Raw genomic sequence first — 25,367 nt, 5'->3', positions numbered from 1 at the left:
CTTAGAGATATCAGGGCAAACATAAGCACACTCAAAAGGACATTGAGCAATGGGGCTTACCTAGAGAGTCGATAAACACAGAGACCAGAAATAAAAAGGGTAAAAAGAAACAAAAAGGCAACAATCTGAACCAGCTACATTATAATCCTATTATCCCTCACACATAAACCGTGTGAATCCTCTCAGTTAGAGTACTGTCACTCCCAGATAGCCACTTTTACAGGCTCAATATAGACAAGAAGTATGTTTATACCCTACGACATGCAGTGAAATAAAAAAATCAGATCTCACTGCAATCTAGGTCATACAGTAAAACAACACTCCAATTCAAATGATGCCTTTGGCTGTCTATCATCACTGCCCAATATGATGCTGTGGCTGGGAAACATGCCAAACGTGGGAGGACGTATTACAGCCCTCCGCCCCCCCCCCCAGTGAATCGCATCTATGTACATAATAAAAGATGACACAGGCTAAGGTAGGTTTCAAGGACGCAAGTAACTCAAGAGTTCAGGTCACGGGTTAGTGCCTCACAGCTCATTCCAGTCTGTGTGTTAAACACGGTATCACACACTCCAACATGTGGGGCTACAGGGTGACCGTTTCCTTGCCTGAGCCCAGGACTACACTGTAGACCGTTCATTTTTAAGCAATAATCAAATCATATACAAATTTGATTGAAATAATTGTGCGCCTGATAAAGCAAACAAGATAAAAAGCATCAACTCCAGTGTATCTATCGACTGATAAAGACATCATTAGCTACTCTCAGTGGAAACAAACCTCGTGTCCAGTTTCTCCTGTAGCATTGGGTTAACTCCTTATTCCCCCTCACTGGGAAAATCCCAGGCGGAAGATATTCAGTTGTGTTTCTCTGCTCCATTAAGGCTAATCTTTCACTCACTATGCCTTTACCCTCCAGAACTCCCTCCCTAAATTCCTCCACTGTACCACCTCCTCTCTAATTCCAGAAGCCTTCTAAAAACACTTTTAGATGATGTTTCACTCCCTCCCCCGCATGTGTAAATAAAACAGAGTGCTGACAAAGCTGATAAATACTCGGCTGGAAGAATTACTCAGCCTTACAGTGAGAAGGAGCTGAATTCAAGAAAGACAGACTTGCATTTATATAGCACCTTTCACGACCTCAGGATGTTGCAAAGCCTTTTTACAGCCAATGAAGTACTTTAGGAGTGTAGTCACTGTTGTAATGTAGGAAACGCGGCAGCCAATTTGCACACAGCAAGGTCCCACAAACAGCAATGTGATAATGATCAGATAATCTGTTTATTAGTGATGTTGGTTGAGGAATAAATATTGGCCAGAACACCGGGGAGAACTCCCCTGCTCATCTTTGATATAGTGCCATGGGACCTTTTACATTCACCTGAGAGGGTAGACGGGGCCTCGGTTTAACATCTCAACCAAAAGACGGGACCTCCGACAGTGCAGTACTTCCTCAGTACTGTTGTGATGTGTCAGCCTAGTTTTTGTGCTCAAATCCCTGGAGTGGGAAACACTGAAGATGCACTCACCAACCCCAGAAGCTGCAGCAATCGCCATGCTCCTATGTAAATAGCAACTTTCACGTTGGCACTGTTTTAATTCTGATTCCGTGAAACCAGTGTCTGTGACCTGGCCACCCCCAACACTCACACTCCTGAATCTGTCTCCCTTATCTGGGCGGCAGATTCGTAGACCCAGTTTTCGTGTGTCGTGTCAGGGCAAACAAGTCGAATTTAGTAGCGTAAACACCAAAAGCTGGCTCATTGAATCTGAATTAAGAAGGCACCATCTAGAACCAGGTCCGATCCTGTGTCTTTGTTGTGTTAGCTGATCTCAGCCATTGTGGCCTGACAGTTTGTTATCCAAAGGCCTACCGACAGGAGAATATATACAGCAGTTTTTCCTTTGTTTATTGCAATGTGCAAGTTTAGAGTCCAGCTTTGAACTCCATTTTAGTTTCTATAATTGACTCTTAGACTTCCCTGCAGTAGACAAGAGTATCACCTCACCCATATACAAACGTTGCTAAATATGTCCTCTGATTGTTTTCTCTTTAAAGTAAAGAAATTGCTGGAAAGCTATTCACACATTTTTCAATAGCAAGATCTGATTTCTGGCAAGTTAATTCAGGATTTTTTAAAATACAAATGTGGATTACTACAACACCTCGCTAAATATACCCAGGGTGGAATAGCTGCTCAGAGTCCCAATTGAATTGTAGACCCGGAGGGCTACAAAAGTCACCTAAAATTCATGCAGAGTTTCGGATCGTGTAAGAAATACATTGGGACAAAGACATTTTGAAACTCATGTGGACTGACTGAATTTTTATTGTTGTTTTAAAAGTAATCATCTTTTCAAAGTAGTCTTTTGCTTCTGTGTAATCATATATTTTGTAAGTAAATTCGATTACTAGTTTTAGTCTGAAAGATGTGGTCTGCAACATGGCATTTCCAACCTTCAGAGAGGACAGGAGTGCATGATGAGCAGTCAGTGCAACCTATGATGTGAAATATCACTAATGGGGTAATCCTTATTGCTCAGGTATGCCACTCCTATTCATTATACGCATAGGTTTCTGATCACAGGAGATGCAGATGTGTCTGTGCACTTTCCTGTGAAGATGAAGAGAGAGATTGTGGGAATTTTAACAGCAAGACTCACAAATATAATCTTTGTTCGTCTTCGTATTTCTTTACAACCAGCAGGACCACTTATTTAATTGAGGCTCTGAACTGCTATTCCACCCTGGGTACAGTGAGATGTTGTAGTAATCCACGTTTGTATTTTAAAAAATCCTGAATTAAATACAAACGTGGATTACTACAACATCTCACTAAATGTACCCAGGGTGGAATAGCAGTTCAGAGCCTCAATTAAATAAGTGGTCCTGCTGGTTGTAAAGAAATACGAAGACGAACAAAGATTATATTTGTGAGTCTTGCTGTTAAAATTCCCACAATCTCTCTCTTCATCTTCACAGGAAAGTGCACAGACACATCTGCATCTCCTGTGATCAGAAACCTATGCGTATAATGAATAGGAGTGGCATACCTGAGCAATAAGGATTACCCCATTAGTGATATTTCACATCATAGGTTGCACTGACTGCTCATCATGCACTCCTGTCCTCTCTGAAGGTTGGAAATGCCATGTTGCAGACCACATCTTTCAGACTAAAACTAGTAATCGAATTTACTTACAAAATATATGATTACACAGAAGCAAAAGACTACTTTGAAAAGATGATTACTTTTAAAACAACAATAAAAATTCAGTCAGTCCACATGAGTTTCAAAATGTCTTTGTCCCAATGTATTTCTTACACGATCCGAAACTCTGCATGAATTTTAGGTGACTTTTGTAGCCCTCCGGGTCTACAATTCAATTGGGACTCTGAGCAGCTATTCCACCCTGGGTATATTTAGCGAGGTGTTGTAGTAATCCACATTTGTATTTTAAAAAATCCTGAATTAACTTGCCAGAAATCGGATCCTGCTATCGAAAAATGTGTGAATAAGCTTTCCAGCAATTTCTTTATTTTAAAGAGAAAACAATCAGAGGACATATATATAACATGCCTATCATTCACCGCTGGGCACCTTATCAATACACCTTATCAAAAGCTTTCATCTTACGCAACCTCCTGATTTTCAAATCCACCTCTAAGTATTTTGTAGCTGGATTTCCGTCTCTAAACCTGAAGCATTGGTTGGAATTACCCAACAGTTCCCAAAAATAGATCCACCTTTAGGCTAAACACATTTTTTATTTTTGGTAACCCATAGTAACCTGTTCCCTGACGACGTGTGGAGAAGCTGGGTGCTCTCGTCCTCCTGCTTCCATTCACAGCTCCAGCACCATTCTATCCAGATTAGAAACAGGAACCAGTTTTATTCTAAACAAATATTTGTACTTTCAAACATTTGCAAAGCTATAAATGTTGAACATAACTGATAAAGTCATTTTAATGTTATCAGTCTTATACATTCACTGTGTGAGTCCAACAGTTCAGTCTGACCCGCGGTCTCTTTCTTTTGTTTTATGATACATAATCCCCTCCCTTTCCTGAAGGCACAGGTTCTTGCTGAGTTATAGATCCCTAGTTGCCAGCAGCCTTCCTCTCCGCTGCCCAAGTGGCCATTCAGTCTGGACAGTGAGCGTTGGCTGCTGTGTTTCCTACATTACAACACTGACTACACTTCAAAAAGTACTTCATTCGCTGTAAAGCGCTTTGGGACATCCTGAGGTCGTGAAAGGCGCTATATCAATGCAAGTCTTTCTTTCTTTTATCCACTCAATTATTGGAAGCCACACCTTTTTGTTACATCTGAACATCAGAGTATGAGACACAATGAGTCAATTGAGGATTCAAGGCAATAGGAAAACAAGGGAATCTGTTTCTGAAATCGACCTGGTAGAATGCGATATTGGCCAGGGCTCTCTGACCCTCCAGACTTTACAGAGTTGAGCTGTTGCTGAAACAGGCTGGGAATGTTCCAAATAATGACTACTACCGTCATCTGTGGCAGCTTCAATCACAACGAAACAATAAATCTATCATCTGAACAGGGCTTTTGAATCCAAAAATAAAAAGATGTTTATTCTACTGGTTGATCGGTGCTGGTCACGTTCCATGTAGCGATGGAGTGCATTTACGGGAGCACCATTCTATTCTTGACAGAGGGGCTAAACGAACAACTGGTTCTAGTCACTCAACCAGTGTTCATCAGTTCAACCAGGAGTGTGATTGTGCACTACTCCCACAGTCAGAAGTACAGCCCGTGTTAAGTCACTTTTTGTTTAAATTCGTTCATGGGATGTGGGCGTCACTGGCGAGGCCAGCATTTATTGCCCATCCCTAATTGCTCTCGAGAAGGTGGTGGTGAGCCGCCTTCTTGGACCGTTGCAGTCCGTGTGGTGAAGGTTCTCCCACAGTGCTGTTAGGAAGGGAGTTTCAGGATTTTGACTCAGCGACGATGAAGGAACGGCGATATATTTCCAAGTCGGGATGGTGTGAGACTTGGAGGGGAACGTGCAGGTGGTGTTGTTCCCATGTGCCTGCTGCTCTTGTCCTTCTAAGTGGTAGAGGTCGCGGGTTTGGGAGGTGCTGTCGAAGAAGCCTTGTCGAGTTGCTGCAGTGCATCCTGTGGATGGTACACACTGTAGCCACGGTGTGCCGGTGGTGAAGGGAGTGAATGTTTAGGGTGGTGGATGGGGTGCCAATCAAGCGGGCTGCTTTGTCCTGGATGGTGTTGAGCTTCTTGAGTGTTGTTGGAGCTGCACTCATCCAGGCAAGTGGAGAGTATTCCATCACACTCCTGACTTGTGCCTTGTAGATGGTGGAAAGACTTTGGGGAGTCAGGAGATGAGTCACTCATCGCAGAATACCCAGCCTCTGACCTGCTCTTGTAGCCACAGTATTTATATGGCTGGTCCAGTTAAGTTTCTGGTCAATGGTGACCCCCAGGATATTGATGGTGGGGGATTTGGCGATGGTAATGCCGTTGAATGTCAAGGGGAGGTGGTTAGACTCTCTCTTGTTGGAGACGGTCATTGCCTGGCACTTGTCTGGCACGAATGTTACTTGCCACTCACTTATCAGCCCAAGCCTGGATGTTGTCCAGGTCTTGCTGCATGCGGGCACGGACTGCTTCATTATCTGAGGGGTTGCGAATGAAACTGAACACTGTGCAATCATCAGCGAACATCCCCATTTCTGACCTTATGATGGAGGGAAGGTCTTTTACATATGGGTCCAGGAAGGTTGGGCATAAGGACAGCAACACCAAAGCAACCTCTTTACATTTCTCCCTGACAAAGTGCGTAAAGTAGTTGGGCCAAAGGATAGAACTTTCACTGTAAAGGAGGGCAGTGATTTATACACTGGATTTCACTGCATCAGTTTCACAAATTTGGCAATGCCCTTCACCTTAAGTTACCTGATAATACTTTCATACCAAACTCTTAAATACATCAAGCATTACAAAGCAGTGTTAGAAATCTGAATTCAGAGAGTATTTCTAAACTGCTCAATCTTCACTACATGACTTCCTCCGAAGCCCCCAGGTAGATGACTACAGTGTAATTCATGCCTTCATTATTCTTCATACATGGAATAGACTGCGTTGGGACAGAGTAAGACAATTACTGACTATACAAAATAAATCACACTCTATTCATTGTACCAATAAAAGATTTGCATGGTAGTGGTGCTCAGTACAAAAAATAAACCAGGGCCATTGTAACTCGGTCGTGCTTCCCCCACTTATAAACTACGCACCCGTCAACAGTTGATGGTTTATTATGGTTAAAGGGCCCCAACGTCCATCTTCAATACATTTCATCTAGTGACCAATATTAAACTTTGTATTTACTGACTAGATTCTGTACTGTAATTAGGGACAGATTGAAGCATGGACAAGGCTCGTGTTCCCTAGAGTATAGAAGATTAAGGGGTGCTCTAATTGAGGTGTTCAAAATGGTTAAAGGATTTGATTGGGTAGAGAGAAACTATTTCCTCTGGTGGGGGAGTCCAGAACAAGGGGGAATAACCGTAAAATTACAGCTAGGCCGTTCAGGAGCGATGTAAGGAAGCACTTCTTCACAAAAAGGGTAGTGGAAATCTGGAATTCTCCCCCCAAAAAGCTGTGGATGCTGGGGGTCAACTGAAAATTTCAAAACTGAGATTGATAGATTTTTGTTAGGCAAGGGGATTAAGGGTTTTGGAACCAAGACAGGTAAATGGTGTTAAGATACAGATACAGATATTATTGAATGTCACAACAGGCTCGAGGGGCTGAATGGCCTCTTCCTGTTCCTATGTCCTTCCAATGAAGTACAGGCACAGAGCTGGTAGTTTCGTGCACAATGGGTATTTGCAATGCTGCTGCAAATCAGCTCATTTGCAAGTCTACTTAGTAGTTACCTGGTTGACAAGTTACAAGTGGCAATACATCATCAGAGTCTACCTGCACCATTATACGCGTTACTCGTTCGTTTTACAGATCAGGCTTACCTCCCGGCAGAACTTCACAATATTCTCCCACAACTCTTTGGCCTCACCCTCGTCAGTCTTCCTCCGTGCTTCTACAAGAATGCTTTCCCGCCTCTTCAGTGGCTTTGAGCCCTTCCTCAGTGTGAAATACTGCTGTGGAGTATGGCAGGCCGCACAATGCTTAGCCTTCAAGTCATTTAGGAGAGTGCAAGCAGGGCAGGACCACTCATTAGACTTCTCCCGAGAGGAAGGTGGCTGGACAGGGAACAGTTTGATGGGTTTCCGCGCCGCCGAGGACCTGCCCCCACATGCGGCGCACGCAGACCCATTCAGGCCCCTCTCCACATTGCAGTCCGGGCACCTCGGCCCTCGCTCTGTGTAACTATGTTCTTGAAAGCCATGGAGTTTGGAGGAACCACAGGCACTGCATTTTTGGACGGTAGTGGGATTTTTCAGAGTGCACTTCGAACAGGACCATGTGGTAAAGTCTGGGCTGGAGGGACTAAAGGGGGTGAACCTCACAGTCTCTCCAGTTAGGTCTATGATGTCGCCACCATTCATCGTTCTGCAAGCTTCACAGTTCGACACTGCAGCAGAGTTGATGAGGGAGCAAGACGCGCACTTCCATTGACTGGGCGATGACTCCATTTCCTCATCTAAAACACTGAGCCTCTTGGTACAGAAGAGTTCTTGTAATTTTGCGGACGGTTTCACTAGTCCCTGGGAAGCACCTCTGGCAACTGGAAGAGAGGTGCTGGAGGTAGACATGGTGACCGAGCTGCCAGATAGCACAGGTGGGTCTGCAGCGGGCAGCTGGAATTTGGCGGCCGGTGGCACCTCCCTTCGGCTCCGTGGCACCGGGTTATTCTGGATCATTGGCGACAGCGGACTGACAACTGGAGACCTTGGACTCTCGGCGTCTGTGGCTGTGTCCCGAATTGGGGACAAGTCGGCCTCCATTGGGTCGGTTGAGTTGCCGAGCTGAGGCGTCACTGATGGCGGTCCCGACGGCAGCTGGAAGCCAGCTGGGGTCACGACCTCAGGCACAACCAGAGCTTCAGGAGGGATCTTGGGCAGTGATAGTTTGCGAGGCCCCCCACAGGCTGAACACGAGTTAGCTGACGGCGTGTTGTGGAGAGTGCAACGTTGGCAGGCCCAAGCTTTGGAGGCGTCTTGTGCGCCGTTCTCACAGCAGTTACCATTGACGTCACCGTTGGCTGATCTCCCACAGTCCTGTGCGGCGGGACTTCTATGTTCGACCACAGCGGTCAGATTTTTGGGATGCCCATTTGCTGTAGGCGCGGGAGGCGTGATGGGAGTAAGGGTCTGAGAAGACCCACAGACGTTGCACTGGCTCTTGTTGATGGAGTTCCTGAAAGTGCATCGGGAACAGGCCCACTGCTGCTCTTCTGTGCTAAGTCGAAGGATGTCATTGAAGTCCGGCCTCTCTCGGGGGGCCTCACATATGGAACACTGCCTCAACACGTCGGGATTCAAGAAAGTGCATCGAGTACATGGCCACTCACTCGTTGTTGCCATGGCACCAGGAAACGGAGAGGTACTGGGGGTAAAAAAAAATACACAACCATTAATTGACTGTGCGCCACATACTTAATTATTCTTAAAACTCTCTCTCCTCTCTACCCCGCCTCCACCCCAACCAAGGCACTGACATTTGCAATCGCACAGGACCAGAGCCCTCCAAAAACCTCTCTCAAATGGCCATTCTTCACATGTGAGCCTGGACAGCGTGTCAAGCAGCTGTTCAACAGCATCACAGGCGTGCCCAATCCCATCCTTACCAGATACCCACACAAGGTGCTTTTCAGCAGGGGTCACGGGACACTGATTATGAACGGGAACCCTTTGCTCATTTTCATCATCCCCAGTTTGAGGCCAAATGTACTGCCCTTCCCACCACCCTGGCTGAGGTCAGCTAACTCAACAGAGCAGGGCTCACAGCTGGGCCATCATGGTCAGCACGGCTCAGTGATTTCACCAACTGAGCCATCAGTGGAGCCTGTGGTAATGTTCTTCAGGTGATACCACACACATAGACTCCCAACTCATTGGGGTAAAGGGAGCGTTCCCTCATGGCCCAGGCACTCAATGACACTGCAGCAATTTGGAACAATAATCACATGCATTAGTTAGCAATGTCAGTAGAACAGCTACATTTACAACAAATGTTGTGAAATTAAATCCACATCAGCAGGCCTGTCCTACTGAGGACACTGCACTTGGGGTGAAGAAGCAACAGCCAGTCGATGTGCTCATGGAAAAGAAAACGATGTTTGTGTGCACGCGTGTGGGTATGACTCAATGTTCGACTCACGAAGGAGTCAGGAATTGGACACGTTTTATAGCTACAATAAATATTGAAGGGTCTACAATGTTTGTTTTGAACATTGTAGACCCTTCAGTACTGGGCAGGTGTATGTATGCGGGCTCTGGGTATTCTGGAACATGAGCCCATCTATCGTAGAGTTAAAACAGCTGATCTTCCGGTGTGAATTCAAATATTTCATCAAAAGGATTAATCAAATATTTGAAGCTGTTGCTGCACGGGTGATAGATTCTACTTGGACTGTGTTGTAATAGGTTCAACCCTGTAATAGGTTCAACCCATCAGCCAATTATATGCCATTGGTGGGAAGGAGAAGAGAATCACTTTAGAACGGTAAATGTACAATCTGAGCTTTATTAAACCTCCAATTAAGTTAACCTCTGGGCAATATTCCTGCTTTAATCCTGTGTAGTGGACTGAGAGTGAGCAAGTCTGCAGAGATTGTGGTATAACCTTGTGTTTGTTGTCTCACACTCTATGACTATAGAGGAGCAGTTTATTCAATGCCACAATTGTAGGGTTTTTACCAATGTGACCTTCGTAAAGTGGTGTACAGAGATACGATAGGCACACTGTTCAGCAGGTTTTCTCAATTACAAAAATGAATCTGACCAGTAGCTAGCCCACGGTTCAACCGCCCAGTCCCCAGGTTTGAGACAGACGTACACGACTCTACCCATCATACCCTCTGCTGCCTCCTCTGCTATTAATTTCAGACCACATTCAGCGTTCTCACAGCTCTGTATATGTGTAAGTATTTTGGAAAGTACAGGGGCTGCAGTAACATATTGAGGGATTGGGAGAACATCACAAAAAACAAATTGATATCTTCTCAACTCTGAGATTAATTAGTCAGATCCTGACTGTTAGTCTTTGTATTACATACAGAAGGAGTTACCTGGGCAGCTTTATTCCTTTTCATCGGCATCATGACAAACGACTCAAAGTAAAGTACAGTGATGAGGTACCAGCTGAGTACACGGGAACACTAAAAATGGGGCAGCAGCAACTGTAGGCCACGAGTCTCCACTTGTGTTGCTTTTAATAACAACTTGCATTTATAAAGCGCCTTTAATGTAGAAAAACATCCCAATGTGCTTCACAGGAGGGAGAAGGAGGACAATGATGAGGAGGAGATAGGTTCTTGTGACCATTTTCCCACATGGTGAGCTCTCAATCATTCAGAGGCAAGCTGCTTCCCTTCCCTACAAGGACTGATGCATCTCCACTTGCCAGTCTGTCCAGGAGTTTTTTCTTTCCAATTACTCTCCTGTGAAGCACACTGGGACGTTTTTCCACATTAAAGGCGCTTTATAAATACAAGTTGTTGTTGTTGAAAGCAAGTGGAGACTCGTGGCCTACAGTTGCTGCTACATTTTTAGTGTACCTGTGTACGTCAGTCATAGAATCTTATAGCACAGAATCTTACAGCACAGAAGGAGGCTATTCTGCCCATCGTACCTCTGCCGGCTCTTTGAAAGAGCGAGCAGTTGTTTCCATTCCCTTGCTCTTTCCGCACAGCCCTGCAAAGTTTCCCTTTTCAAGAATATATCCAATTTTCTTCTGAAAGTTATTAGTGAATCTGTTTCCACCACCCTTTCAGGCAGTGTATTCCAGGTCATAACAACTCGCCACATAAAAAAATTCTCGTCTCCCTCCTGGTTCTTTTGCCAGTTATCTTAAATCTGTGTCCTCTGGTTACTGACGCACTCGCCAGTGGAAACAGTTTCTTCTTATATCCCAACCCTTGTTGGAGAAGCAATGGGAAGTGTACCAAACTTGCTGTACCTGTGCCGACTGCTCTGAGGCCACATTAGATTAAAAAAAAATTCTTATAAACCAAAGGTTCTGATTTTGCCTCTTCATTTCTGTAGCGTACTGTTGACACTGTGCAGCCACTACACTATCCACGTACCAGTGCTGTAAGAGTCAGCCAGCAAGGCTGCATTCAAACTGTTCACCACAGCTTATTGCACCAAGTCACTATTGGAGCCCCACCCCCACTAATGAGGGGGGAAAGGCGCGGTTAAAAGATCCAAGGGTTGGGGAGCAATAAAAGAAAAGAAAAATAGAAGTGTAAAGATTTTACCTTTCCACAACCAGATTACAATGAAGTTCAACCCTGTTCCTCATTCTACAGTACACTGGGACTTGAACCAAAAACTCAACACAAGCAAACTCAACCTTGAGCACAATCGCCCCGCCGAAATATCAACCACAGGAAGAACGTACCTCACTACTGATTGCTCTCCTCAAAGATATTAAGTAATCTTACACAGCATACTTCAGACTATCTGCTTTCCAATTTGCATAGCATTCATAAGGCTGCGTTTAACCTAAAAGGCAGGAATGGAAACACGATCGCCGACTGCACGAGAACACTTCCTGGTTAACCCGTTGACTGTGAATACACAAGGACTCTTTCTTGTTAACCCTTTGACTCCCTGAACACAGCATTAGGATTTCAGATTGAACACTTTAACTCACTGGATACATCAATCTACTTCCTGATTAACCCCTTACTTATGAACCTTGCCAGATTTTTAAAAAGACTATTTAAAAGAATTTAAAAAAAAAAAATCTAGGATTATTAACTAAATGTTTATGACTGAACAGTTCACAGGAATTAAACTAGACTTACAGGAGAGAGCACACTAGTGTGGCTCCTCATTCTCAGTTGTATTTCACCCAGTTTTGAAGGTGTGCTTTTCCCTGAAACAGCATCTTATAAGATATAAATGCCACAGGACTAAATGAAGGTATTTGATGCCACAGCAACCAGCCAATCTCCCCATCCTCTGAAAATTAAATTCCAAATGATGGAGGACTGTGGATGCCGTGACGCTGGTTCTATAGTGGACTGCAACTGCAAGTCTAGAAAATGACACCCATAAACCAGACATAACTCCTCAAAAGTTGCTGATGGGGCACCGCCTCAACCAAGAGTTTCAAATTGCATTTTGACTTTGTTTGGCATCAGTCACGTACAGATAGAACAGCTGGAAACAGTGGCAAATCAGCTCCTGTGTGGGGGGTGGGGGGGAAGAGAGAGAGAGAGAGAGAGAGAGAGAGACACACCATCTGCAGGGAACAATACTGAAATAGGTTGAGCGACAAAAAGATTTTAGTATTATTGTGCACAGATTACTAAAGGTTCATTTTTTAAAAATTTGTTCATGGGATGTGGGCATCGCTGGCAAGGCCAGCTTTTATTGCCCATCCCTAATTGCCCTTGAGCCACCTTCTTGAACTGCTGCAGTCCATGTGGTGAATGTCCGTGTGGTCATGACCAATGTAGAGAAACTATAGCTAAAGCTAACAAGCAATTGGGTTGTATTAATAGAACCACACAGTATAAATCAAAAGGACACCATTTTGACACTATTCAGGTCGCTGGTCAGACCGCATCTCGAGTACTGTGTCCAGTTTTGGTCCCCCACATGCTGGGTGATAGAGCAGGTTTGGAAAAGATCCAGAGGAGAGGTACAAGAATGATTCCTAGCTTAAAGAAATTCAGCTACTCCGATAGGCTCAAGGACCTTGGCCGATTTACTTTAGAGCAGCATAGGCTGAGAGGTGACCTGGTAGAGGTGTATAAAGGGCTGGTTAGTGTCCCTGTTGATAGATTATTCCAGTTTAACAGATTGGGGAGCACCAGGGGACGTGAGTTTAAATTATGCAAGAGTGGGAATAGACTGGATGTTGGGCAGTTCTTCTTTTCCCAGAGAGTAGTGAGCCTCTGGAATACATTGCCGGCTAGTGTGATGGGTGCTGACACTCTACCTTCCAGAGGGAGCTGGACTAGTTCCTGACTGGGGCAGAGATCGCATCATATAGAAAGTAAGTGTCTTTATAGATAACACCCGGTCCATGGACTGGTTTCGATCGCCTGAGGGGGCTGGAGAGGAATTTTCCAGAGTGTTTTTTCCCCCCCTTGTTAGCCCTGGGTTTCTTCTGTTTTTGCCTCTCCCAAGAGTTTACATGGCGGCGGGGGTGTGGGGAAGGGAGGTCGAGGGAGGGAAGATGCGAATAGTTATGATGGTCTGGCCATCAGGGTGTGGGGCAGGCTTGATGGACCAGCTGGTCTTTTCCTGCCTATCAATTACGTATATTCGTATAGAGAGAAAGAAATAGAATACTTAAATATAGCATATCAGTCATCTCTGCCCATTGTTAAAGCAGGTTTGGAGTGGTTCAAATAGGGGCAAACTGGTCTTCTGTAAATGCCTCATTTCTAATGCAGAGAAAAATTCAAAGCATCAGCAGCAACAATTGAAGAGTGCAGTTGTCTAGCAGCTGCAATTGCAACTTCTAACCATGCACTTTCAATATTGGTGGGGTAGGTCTCCATAGGCCAAGCCGATAGGCATATATTGATGCCCCCTCTGGGTCCCTAAACCTGTGCAAATTATGGAAAACCTCTCTTAGTGAAGGTGTGGATGGGGAGTTCCTCAGGACGCCCACGTTTCTCTACTCAGTACAAGCTTTACATTTTCTTTTAACAGAGTATCACAAAGATAACATCAAATTACATCCTTGGTGAATACAGTCAGACTCCATATGCAGAAACTAAAATCAGGCAGATTGAAATTCTGAGTCCTCATTCCTGTTTTTCTCCGATACTTGTCAAAGTTTCTAATTTCATATTCTGCGAGATGTAGATTTTCTGCAATTTTTGATTTCAAGCTAACAAAACTTATGCAAAAGAGCACAGAATTTCACACTTAAGAATTGAGGTGTCAAGACCAATTTGTCAAGCAGCATCTACAGTGCAAGGAGATGTAATTCTTGCTCCATTGCAGTGGTGTGCCCCCATCCCCATTGGAAACACAAGGCGAACTTCTGCTGCTCAATTTCTGTTTGTCCTCTATTTTCAAATCAAGAAATACACCAGGGATTAAATGGATCACGATAGTGTTCCTTCACCTTGGGAGCTGGATTTGAACCCAGCCCAGGCTGATGGGCTGAAATTCCTTTATTTTTCTGCCATCAGGGTGTGGGACAGACTGAACTCAAATTCCTTATGGGAAACATTACCCATTTTTGAACACAATGTTAATGCTGGGAAACGGAACACTTTTTCCACTTTGGCATCCTGTGTCAGCAAAGAGCGTTTCCAGGTCAGATGCAACATAGTCAGGTACAAAAGTAAAGCTCCTTCTACCTCCCAGTGTCCTTAAACTTTACGCCCGACTGCAGAGGTCTAAGCTTTCTGTCTTCAAGGTGTGTAACACCGAGTCTCAAGTTACATAAAAAGTTTAAATAAATGCTCCTATTAATTTGCACAAACCACAAGTTGCTGATATCAACAGGTAATCTGATTTATCCACCAATGAGGCAACAGTGCTAAAAACAGCCCTTTCCAAACCTCCCAACCTATAAAATTCAAACACGACAAACTAGTGAAGAAATAAATGCAAATAGGATGGAGTTGCCTGAGCCTCTTGGGTACATTGCCAAAGCTCGGGAACCACAGATAGTGTGCCCTGCCCAACTGCATCAGTGTAATATTTCTGCTCTCATCAGCTATGCTGCTAGCATAATTCCATGCCATTCTGTGGGTGATTTGTCACAGTGGCTCACACTAATTAAATACCGGGTTGAGGCAGAGTCAGATTAAGAATTCTTAGGGTCCCAGGAACCAGGAGCAATCCCCCCTCCCCCCACCACGCACATCCCTCCCCCTCCGATGCATTAAAACACGAACAAGTGGTAAAATGCATCAAGAAATAGGCCTGTAGATCATAGCAAATTCATAGAAATTTAGAGCACAGAAGGAGGCCATTCGACCCATCATGTCTGTGCTGGCTGAAAAAGAGCTACCCAGCCTAATCCCACTTTTCAGCTCTTGATCTGTAGCCTTGTAGGTTACAGCAGTTCAAGTGCATATTCAAGTACTTTTTAAATGCAATGAGGGTTTCTGCCTCTACCACCCTTTCAGGCAGTGAGTTCCAGACCCCCACCACCCTCTTGGTGAAAAAATTTCTCCTCAACGCCCCTCTAGTCCTTCTACCAATTACTTTACATCTATGCCCCTGGTTTACACACTGAATGAATAATAAAAGCAAATCATATCACCATTTACTACACTTAAATAAAACAGAGCCAGCAGCTGTGTGTAGCTTTTTTCTGTGTTATGGTGAGTTTTACCAGGAGTCCCATATTTGACTGGGTGTTAATCCACACCTAAGTTGAGGCTACCCCAGTTCATCAGATGAAGTAATCTACATCCTACCAGTGTGGACTAGATTTAGAAATATTTCCCAGAGGACAATGTACCTAACCCACTGCCTCACAAAGTCCCATCATTAAATTCAATATCTTATTTTGTTCAATTTATTCAATTAGGACCCCCTCCCATTATTTGTGATTGAAGGGAAGTATAGGGGCAGTAGGATTACATTCAATGCACTGTGACTTTTTAAATAGGAGTGAATAATGGCGTTGCCAGATATTTCTTTGACTTTTAAAAAGAACGTGGTCAATTTCTTTGCCAACGTGGAGACCCTCAAATACAGTCCCTTTCCTACCAGCTCAAAGTCTGCTGAACCCTGGAAAGGCTGGAAGTTCAGGTACGCCCAAGTCGTGCAGTTTGCTGGGGTTAGAATATGGAATATGAACCTTTATAAAACACTGGTTCGACTACAACTGGAGTATTGTGTCCAGTTCTGGGCACTGCACTTTAGGAAAGAAGTGAAGGCCTTAGAAAGGGTGCAGAAGAGATTTACTAGAATGATTTCAGGGATGAGGGACTTTAGTCACGTGGATAAACTGGAGAAGCTGGGGTTGTTCTCCTTGGAACAGAGACGGTTGCGAGGAGATTTGATAGAGGTGTTCAAAATCATGAAAGGTCTTAGACAGAATAGATAGAGAGAAACTGTTCCCATTGGTGGATGGGTCAAGAACCAGAGGACATAGATTTAAGTTGATTGGCAAAAGAGCCAAAGGTGACATGAGGGGAAACATTTTAACACAGCGAATGGTTAGGATCTGGAATGCACTGCCTGAGGGGGTGGTGGAGGCAGATTCAATCATGGCCTTCAAAAGGGAACTGGATAAGTACTTGAAAGGAAAAAATTTGCAGGGCTATGGGGAAAGGGCGGGGGAGTGGGACTAGCTGGATTGCTCTTGCATCGAGCCGACGTGGACTCGATGGACTGAACGGCCTCCTTCCGTGCTGTAACCTTTCTATGATTCTAGACACCTCTGGTCTGATGTTGCAATCCCCTGCTCTGTGCAATGGATGTACTGGGGCATTCCCAGCAATTGTCACCTTACCTGAGGACCTTCAGATTAACTGGAAAATTGATATTTAAAAGACAAAAGTCAAGAAATATCTGGTAAAGCCATCATTTTCCTCTATAAAGGAGTGATTTGAACAAAATGCACTCTCCCTAACCTTCCCTTCTCCTTTAAATGTAAATACAGTTTTCACAGCTCCGTAATGCTCAAGTACCAGCAGTGGCTGAATCATAGCATTCCCATCAGCAATCCAAGGCCTAATTAGTACAACCACCACTGGGTAAATTACACTAGGCAGGTCAAGCAGGGTTGGCACCTCCCGAATAGTTATACAGTACATTATTATGGGGAACAGTGGCTGAAGCGGTTGTCCTTTAACCCTATATATACTATGAGGTCCAACCGTTCAGAACTTTTCTCATGGGTTTGTTCGCGCAAGATTCTATATAGGTCAGAGTTTCCTTCACTGGAGGTGGAGCACATGAATGTGCAGTGACAAATCTACATGGCTACCTCCCAATTCAGTCCCAGGCACAATTTAAACAGTGCTGGTGGGGTTAAAACTTACATATTTTCTCCATGAATTAGATAGATATTTAGTGAGAGTGTGCGCGAGTCCGAGTGTGTGCAAGTGTGTGAGAGAGTGAGAAAAAGAGTATGTGTGAAAGTGAGCGAGAAAAAGTGTGTAAGCGAGAAAAAGTGTGTGTGAGAGTGTACGTGCTTATGTGTCAGTGTGAGCGAGAAAAGAAGCGTGTGTGTGAGTGTGAGCGAGAAAAGAAGCGTGTGTGTGAGTGTGAGCGAGAAAAGAAGCGTGTGCGCAAATGAGAGAATGTGGGAGTGCGCACGTGTGTGTGTATGAAAGTGTGAGTGAGAAAGAGCAAGCGAGAAAAAAATGATTTATGCTCCTAAGAACATAAGAAATAGGAGCAGGAGTGGGCCTTACGGCCCCCACGAGCCTGCTCCGCCATTCAATCAGATCATGGCTGATCTTCTACCTCAACTCCACTTTCCCACCGTCTCCCCATGTCTTTCTTTTAACTACACCAAAAAACACACAAGGCTCTGCTAAAACCACCTAAAGGACAGTCAGGAGAGAAGGCAGAGGGTGCGAAGTGGCTGGGAAATGTTCTTTTACTTTACTGCCCCCATGTTATGCCCTTTCTCAATAGTAACACATTCTACAGAATGACCCGGGCAGATTCACCGAGGGAGAAACATCAAATGCTCAACAGCAGCTTTCTAATCTGCGGCATAAGAGATATCCCAAAACCCAAGAGGAAAAGCAAACAGACTTCAATGTGTATTATCATAATCTCTAGAATGTGAAGTTTAATCAGAAACTACAATTTGAGTAGCCACTATTTGACCACTAACGTTTTTCAGTTAGGATGGATTTTAGATGCCAAGTTCAGTTAGGCATTCTCGAAAATATTGATTCCCACCAGTGATTCAAAGTGTGTTGAAATACCACAGATATCAGTGCACAATATTCCAGTGTTTTTAAAGAAGAACATCACGTCTTTTGGGTGGCTATAAAATTCCAATGGGTTATTGCAACTGAAGAAAAATCTGAAGATAAATCTGTGCCTGAGGCGCTCAATAAGCTGCAGAGCTGATGGATTTGGTCTTACTTATCGAGCTTGATAAGGCACAGACACTTTGCACTGAAGTGTACGGATCAGCCGCTTTGTAATGAGCTCCTTATTAACATCAGTCGACATGCTGCAGGGGATGTGGCTATCAGACTCACAAAAAGTGCTGTTCAATCAGCTCATAGTTGTCAGGGCCGCACATGTCCAGTTCTCTAGCTGCTGTTGTAATGCAAGCCTAACAAGATGGCCTCGTCTACAAATCTTGGGAGAAGCTATGTTTCTTCTAATTCAATATTTTATGTCATTGCCTACTTCTCCGGGCTTTGTAAGATTTTATACTTCTGCAGGGGTAATTGTATTTTAGTTGGGCCCTACAAGGATGACACAGAATAAAAGGTTTAAAAATAAATTCCACATTAAAGTGTCAGCAATTTTTATATTGGCTTTATGCCTGGTTAGTGCCACTGGTTCCTAATATCTTGCCCTCACTCAGCCAGTGGCAACACCAAAGTAAACCTGCCAAATTCACTAAGGCTGGCAGCTGTGAAAATCCAGGAAAAAAAACAAATCAACCAGTCATTCACCTCATTTCCTATTTGTGGAACCTGGCTTAGCACAAATTTGCTACTGTGGTTGCCTATATAAAACAGTAATTGCAAAGTATTTCTTGGGCTATAAAGTGCCTTGGGACACCATAAAGGTGCGATAAAGGTGCCACAAATAGATCTGTCCCCGGCACTTCGCAGTGTTTTACATAGAGATAAAGTAGGGTTTCCTGACCTAGAGTCATCACGTTAACACTTCACTACAAATGCTTGCCTGTAGAGCCGAGAAAAGAGAAAAATCTAACATCTTGATTTACGAGATGAGTTTCCTTAGCAAATCAAGCACATTCTCAATTATGTTACATTAATTGTAATGAGTTTCTATCCTACAACCAATGCTGAATGTTACACAGCAAAGTCATTGAAATTTACTGGGAAACAAAACATTTCCTGGCAGGTGGATACTCCCAACTAAGGGGGTCTCAAAGTCCTCACTCATATCCCAATTATCTGGAGCTTGATTGACTATTCTTCTTGGTCTGAAAATAGCTCGTGATTTTAAAAGAAGTGTTCCATTCACATTGCACCTTATCATGCCCATCAAACATTTCAAACTGCTTCACGTACAATAAATTACTCTGAAGTTCAGTGACTGTTATGGAGGCAAATACAGCAGTCATTTGGCACACAGGAAGATCCCACAAACAGCCATTAAATTAATGAGCAGCTAATCTGTTCTTTGGTGGTGTTGGCAGAGGGAGGAATGTTGGCCAAGACACTGGGATAACTGCCTGCTCTTCATATAGTACCACAAGGTCTCCACCGCCAACCTGAGCAGGCAGGCAGGGCCTCAATTTAACATCTCACTGAAGGACATCCAATTAATTAACTAACCGAAATGTGGAAATTCTAAACTTTTGTTTTGTTTCCAAAAAAATTGTGACGGCAATGGATTAATAAACAGGCCCAAAGGGGGGAAAGGATCTGAAGCAGGAGATTTTAGCTGTGACCATTTTATATCCTGTTTGATTGAACAAAAGTACAAGATCACACAACTTTGAAGTGCAATTACTGTTGTTATAGTATTCCATTTCTTAATACCGTCAATTTACAGCACCAATTAATTTATGGGATGAAGCTCCTAGAACTGCTTACGTGCGCACAAACACACTAATTGAATGAGGACAGAACACCATTTGATATTCAGAAATATAAATATGTAAAAAGGTGTAATATATTACACCTCAGCCCAGCATGTCAGGATTTATGTGCGATACAACAACTCATATTAATGCATTTATACAGTAAGTGTGTGTAGCCAAACTGCCCACAAATATTTTCAGTGGATGGCAATGGGAACTTCAACAACAACTTGCATTTATATAACGCCTTTAACGTGGTAAAACATCCTAAGGAGTTTCACAGGAGCGATTATCAAACAAAACTGGACATCAAGCTTCATAAGGAGATATTAGGACAGGTGAGCAAAAGCTTGGTCAAAGAGGTAGATTTTAAGGAGTGTCTTAAAGGAGGAGAGAGAGGTAGAGAGGAGTTTAGGGAGGGAATTCCAGAGATTAGGGCTTAGGCAACAGAAGGCGCGGCCGCCAATGGTGGAGTGATGAAAATCGAAGATGCGCAGGAAGTCAGAATCGGAGGAGGGTGGGGCGCTCTCGGAGGAGGGTGGGGCGCTCTCGGAGGAGGGTGGGGCGCTCTCGGAGGAGGGTGGGGCGCTCTCGGAGGAGGGTGGGGCGCTCTCGGAGGAGGGTGGGGCGCTCTCGGAGGAGGGTGGGGCGCTCTCGGAGGAGGGTGGGGCGCTCTCGGAGGAGGGTGGGGCGCTCTCGGAGGAGGGTGGGGCGCTCTCGGAGGAGGGTGGGGCGCTCTCGGAGGAGGGTGGGGCGCTCTCGGAGGAGGGTGGGGCGCTCTCGGAGGAGGGTGGGGCGCTCTCGGAGGAGGGTGGGGCGCTCTCGGAGGAGGGTGGGGCGCTCTCGGAGGAGGGTGGGGCGCTCTCGGAGGAGGGTGGGGCGCTCTCGGAGGAGGGTAGAGAGAGGGCTGTAGGGCCAGAGGAGGTTAGAGATCTCGGCGGGTTGTAGGGCCTGAGGGGGTTACAGAGATCTCGGCGGGTTGTAGGGCCTGAGGGGGTTACAGAGATCTCGGAGGGTTGTAGGGCCGGAGGGGGTTACAGAGATCTCGGCGGGTTGTAGGGCCTGAGGGGGTTACAGAGATCTCGGCGGGTTGTAGGGCCTGAGGGGGTTACAGAGATCTCGGCGGGTTGTAGGGCCTGAGGGGGTTACAGAGATCTCGGCGGGTTGTAGGGCCTGAGGGGGTTACAGAGATCTCGGCGGGTTGTAGGGCCTGAGGGGGTTACAGAGATCTCGGCGGGTTGTAGGGCCTGAGGGGGTTACAGAGATCTCGGAGGGTTGTATGGCCGGAGGTCACTGCAGCTCAACGCTCATAAACCTTCAGCATGTTAGAAAAGTAACCAATGATCTCCCATTGGCTTAGAGGTAAAAACAAGATGCACAGCCCTCAAACCACAAAGGAGGAAGGCCCTAGGTCGATGCTGAGTTAGGAAAGGCAAATCGGCCAGGCTTCCCATTCCAGATTGCTATCCAGTGCCCTGCTGGAAATGTGTATGTGCGTGCACTCGTCAGGGGGAAGGTAGGATGAGGCTCAGCTGTGGTGGCCTCCATAGTCGAATAGCCAGCTGACACTCCTTGTGTATCGATGTACTATGTAGAGGGGGAATCACTCTCAAGCAAGTGCTTTAATGTTGCACAATACTCCTGATGTATCACCTCAAACTGCTTCCGCTTCCAGTTGTAAACAATTTTACAACACCAAGTTATAGTCCAACAATTTTTATTTGAAATCTACAAGCTTTCGGAGGCTTCCTCCTTCGTCAGGTAAACATTTACCTGACGAAGGAGGAAGCCTCCGAAAGCTTGTAGATTTCAAATAAAAATTGTTGGACTATAACTTGGTGTTGTAAAATTGTTTACAATTGTCAACCCCAGTCCATCACCGGCATCTCCACATCCGCTTCCAGTGACAGACTTGGAACCACCAGTACTTTGCCTAGTTTCACACAAAATGTTCTGGACTAATGGGAAGTAAACGCTGATGCAAGTCATCAATTTTCTCATGCCTAGCCCTGGTCTGAAGGTGGTAACATTCCACTGACCAATCACAGGACAGCGTTAAAAACAACCAGAAGAATATTAGAGGCTGCTGTGGGGAAATAAACACACAGCTGGGAGGGCGTCACCAAGCAACTGACATCAAAAGGTTTGTATTGTACCACAAACCAGCAAAGTCACTCACAACGCGCCCATTTCCTGGAACTCTGCCCCACTTGGACTTGGCAATGGGTGGAGTAGAATTGGACCCTGTCTGTTGTCAACATCTTTCTTCTTTGTTCGTTTTCCTTTCCCTTTTCATTGGTTAAAGAGGCAGAAACCACTCTGGGAGGCGTTGCTGGCCTCTGAGCAAGGACCATGGGTAGGGTGCTGTTACACAGCAGGATTAGAAACTCCAGCCCCCGGAGCAGAACTATGGTTAAAAAAAAACAAACGTGCTACATCTGAGCATTGCCACGGAAGATCTACTAAATATACTATGTACAATATGTTTAAAAATCCCTCATTGATGGATTATATACTATATGTTTAAAAGAACCCTCTGATAGATTACGTACCACATATTTGAAGACCCCTCACTGATATATTATGTATGATATGCTTAAATCCTTATATTTATACGTTTGTATCCTTGGCCACTCCTATTTCTCATCTACATCTGGCCACTTGGCGACATCATCCGAAAACACAACCCTAACCCTAACGTCAGGTTCCATATGTACACTGATTAGACCCTGGTTAGACCGCACCTGGAGTACTGTGAGCAGTTCTGGGCACCACACCTTCAGAAGGACATATTGGCCTTGGAGGGAGTGCAGTGTAGGTTTACTAGAATGATACCTGTATTTCAAGGGTTAAGTTACAAGGAGAGATTACACAAATTGGGGTTGTATTCTGTGGAGTTTCGAAGGTTAAGGGGTGATCTGATCGAAGTTTATAAGATATTAAGGGGAACAGATAGGGTGGAGAGAGAGAAACTATTTCCGCTGGTTGGGGATTCTAGGAGTAGGGGGCACAGTCTAAAAATTAGAGCCAGATCTTTCAGGAGTGAGATTAGAAAACATTTCTACACACAAAGGGTGGTAGAAGTTTGGAACTCTCTTCCGCAAACGGCAATTGATACTAACTCAATTGCTAAATTTAAATGTGAGATAGATAGCTTTTTGGCAACCAAAGGTATTAAGGGATATGGGCCAAAGGCAGGTATATGGAGTTAGATCACAGATCAGCCATGATCTTATCAAATGGCGGAGCAGGCACGAGGGGCTGAATGGCCTACTCCTGTTCCTATGACACCCAGCTCTACCTCACCACCACCTCTCTCGACCCTTCCACTGTCTCTCATTTGTCATACTGCTTGTCCGACAGCCAGTACTGGATGAGCAAAAATTTCCTCCAACTAAATATTGGGAAGTCCGAAGCCATTGTTTTTGGTCCCCGCCGCAAACTCCGTTCTCTAGCCACTGACTCCATCCCTCTCCCTGGCCACTGTCTGAGGCTGAACCAGATCATTCGCAACCGTAGTGTCCTATTTGACCCCGAGATGAGCTTCTGATCACATATCCGCTCCATCACAAAGACTGCCTACTTCCACCTCCGTAACATTGCACGTCTCCGCCCCTGCCTCAGCTCATTTGCTGCTGAAACCGTCATCCATGCCTTTGTTACCTCAAGATTCAACTATTCCGATGCTCTCCTGGCCAGCCTCAATCTTCCACCCTCCATAAACTTGAGCTCATCCAAAACTCTGCTGCCCGTATCCTAACTCGCACCAAGTCTAGCTCACCCGTCACCCGTGCTCACTGACCTACACTGGTTCCTGGTGCGGGAGTGCATCGATTTTAAAATTCTCATCCTTGTTTTCAAATCACTTCATGGCCTCACCCCTCCCTATCTAACCCTACAACCCTCCAGATTTCTGTGCTCCTCCAATTCTTACCTCTTGTGCATTCCCGATTTTAATCACTTCACCATTGGCAGCCGTGCCTTCAGCAGCTGAGGTCCCAAGCTCTGGAATTCCCCCCCCAAACCTCTTTGCCTCTCTACCTCTCTCTCCTCCTTTAAGAAGCTCCTTAAAACCTACCTCTCCTATCCTAATATCTCATGTGGCTGGGTATCAAAATTTGTTTGATAACATTCCGGTGAAGCGCCTCGGAACGTTTTACTACAATAAAGGTGCTATATAAATGCAAGTTGTTGTTGTGTTGTAAAGAACCCCCACTGATGCATTATACACAACATGTTTAAAGATCCTCACTGATGGACAGGCCTGTTGTACATAATCTATTTCAAACCTACACAATCGGGGAGAATCTGTCTGGAGAAGTGTGTGAGCTCCACACTGGGATGAGGGGCTGTGCAAGTGCAGCTGCTGCTCTGCCATCAGTATTTATGGAACAGCACCACATAAAGCTCCAATTAAGCAATTGTCTAGTCATTTTATCTCTCGATTCTGGGAGCATGTTCTGAAACAAGCACGCTGTGCCAGCTTTTATTTTGCCCACAGCCAAACAAAGAGCGAGAATTAATGCAATTGAAGATTGAAAAACACAGCCTGTGACAGCGAACAAAAAGGACAAGGTGGCTGTAAAATGTTGGCAAATTAAAAGACAGCTAATGAAGCGCATCAGTTACTGCCGTTAATTTCCTTTAAAATACACATTTTGTTTATCCCTCCGAGGGATGCAGCAGCAATGCTGCACTGCGACATTGAACATGACAAAGTGAGCCAAGCTTTTTTTTCCCTCCTCCACATTACTGGCAGAGGATCTATCAGAGTCCTACCATAGCATTCCTGCACAGTCCCAGAAACACCAACACCTCTCATTTAACTTGAGAATGGGCTGCATTTCAAATCAAAAAGGTTTTTAAAAAAAATAAATAAATTTAAACATCCAGAAGGCCCAGAGTTCAATTCCCAATCTGTGCTGATTTTGCTGATCACAGGCAAGACACTATAACTGGTCTCAACACCTCTAGGCCAGGAAACTGGGGGTAGGGGGAGTAAGAAAGGGGACAGGGGAAAAACCATCCAAAGATTTTGCTTCACATTGGTACCCAGGGACCCTGACAGGATGGGACCTGCATGTGAACATTGTGCGGGAAAAGGACTGGGCACAGTTGTGTATCCCACAGTCAGATTACCCTTCAACACTCTACTGTCAAGACTGACACATGAAGAGTGGCCACTGAAGTTACTGGAGGGAGGCCCCTGTGAGCTGTGCTCCAGCATAGGACAATGCCTTCAGGAGAGGGGAGGAGCAAACCGGCAAGTGATTTATAATTATATTTGCCAGTTTAAACCCCCTCACCTTTTGGAGGTGTTGACTCTTTGCTGAGGTCCAGTTCCATGGGCATCAGATACCCCACAGTACTTCGATAAACAGAGGCCCGGCTGTGAGGGTTGGGAGGGGGAGGGGAAATCAATCACAGATGAGCCTGATCCTCTTCCCATCCACACACCCCGCACATCCAAGGGTGCTCGTCAGCCATGAGGAGTGA

At 45.0% G+C, this 25,367-nt stretch overlaps 1 protein-coding gene across 3 annotated transcripts in view; it reads right to left on the bottom strand.

The window, feature by feature from the left end:
* Positions 1-25,367, bottom strand: part of capn15 (calpain 15) — a 251,189-nt gene that overhangs the window by 53,084 nt on the left and 172,738 nt on the right. For 2 of the 3 annotated variants that reach the window (XM_068003574.1, XM_068003576.1), the window contains exon 3: positions 7,025-8,564. In XM_068003574.1, the coding sequence (XP_067859675.1) occupies positions 7,025-8,542 (1,518 nt within the window). In that variant the 5' untranslated portion in view covers positions 8,543-8,564. Of the gene's footprint in view, positions 1-7,024; positions 8,565-11,582; positions 11,705-25,367 lie in introns of those variants that run through there. The other variant, XM_068003575.1, reaches the window with a different exon arrangement.

This window comes from Heptranchias perlo, chromosome 22, assembly GCF_035084215.1.
Source record: "Heptranchias perlo isolate sHepPer1 chromosome 22, sHepPer1.hap1, whole genome shotgun sequence".
Classification (NCBI taxonomy): domain Eukaryota; kingdom Metazoa; phylum Chordata; class Chondrichthyes; order Hexanchiformes; family Hexanchidae; genus Heptranchias; species Heptranchias perlo.
Note: the sequence above shows the minus strand (reverse complement) of the source record. Positions and strands in the feature narration are given on the sequence as shown.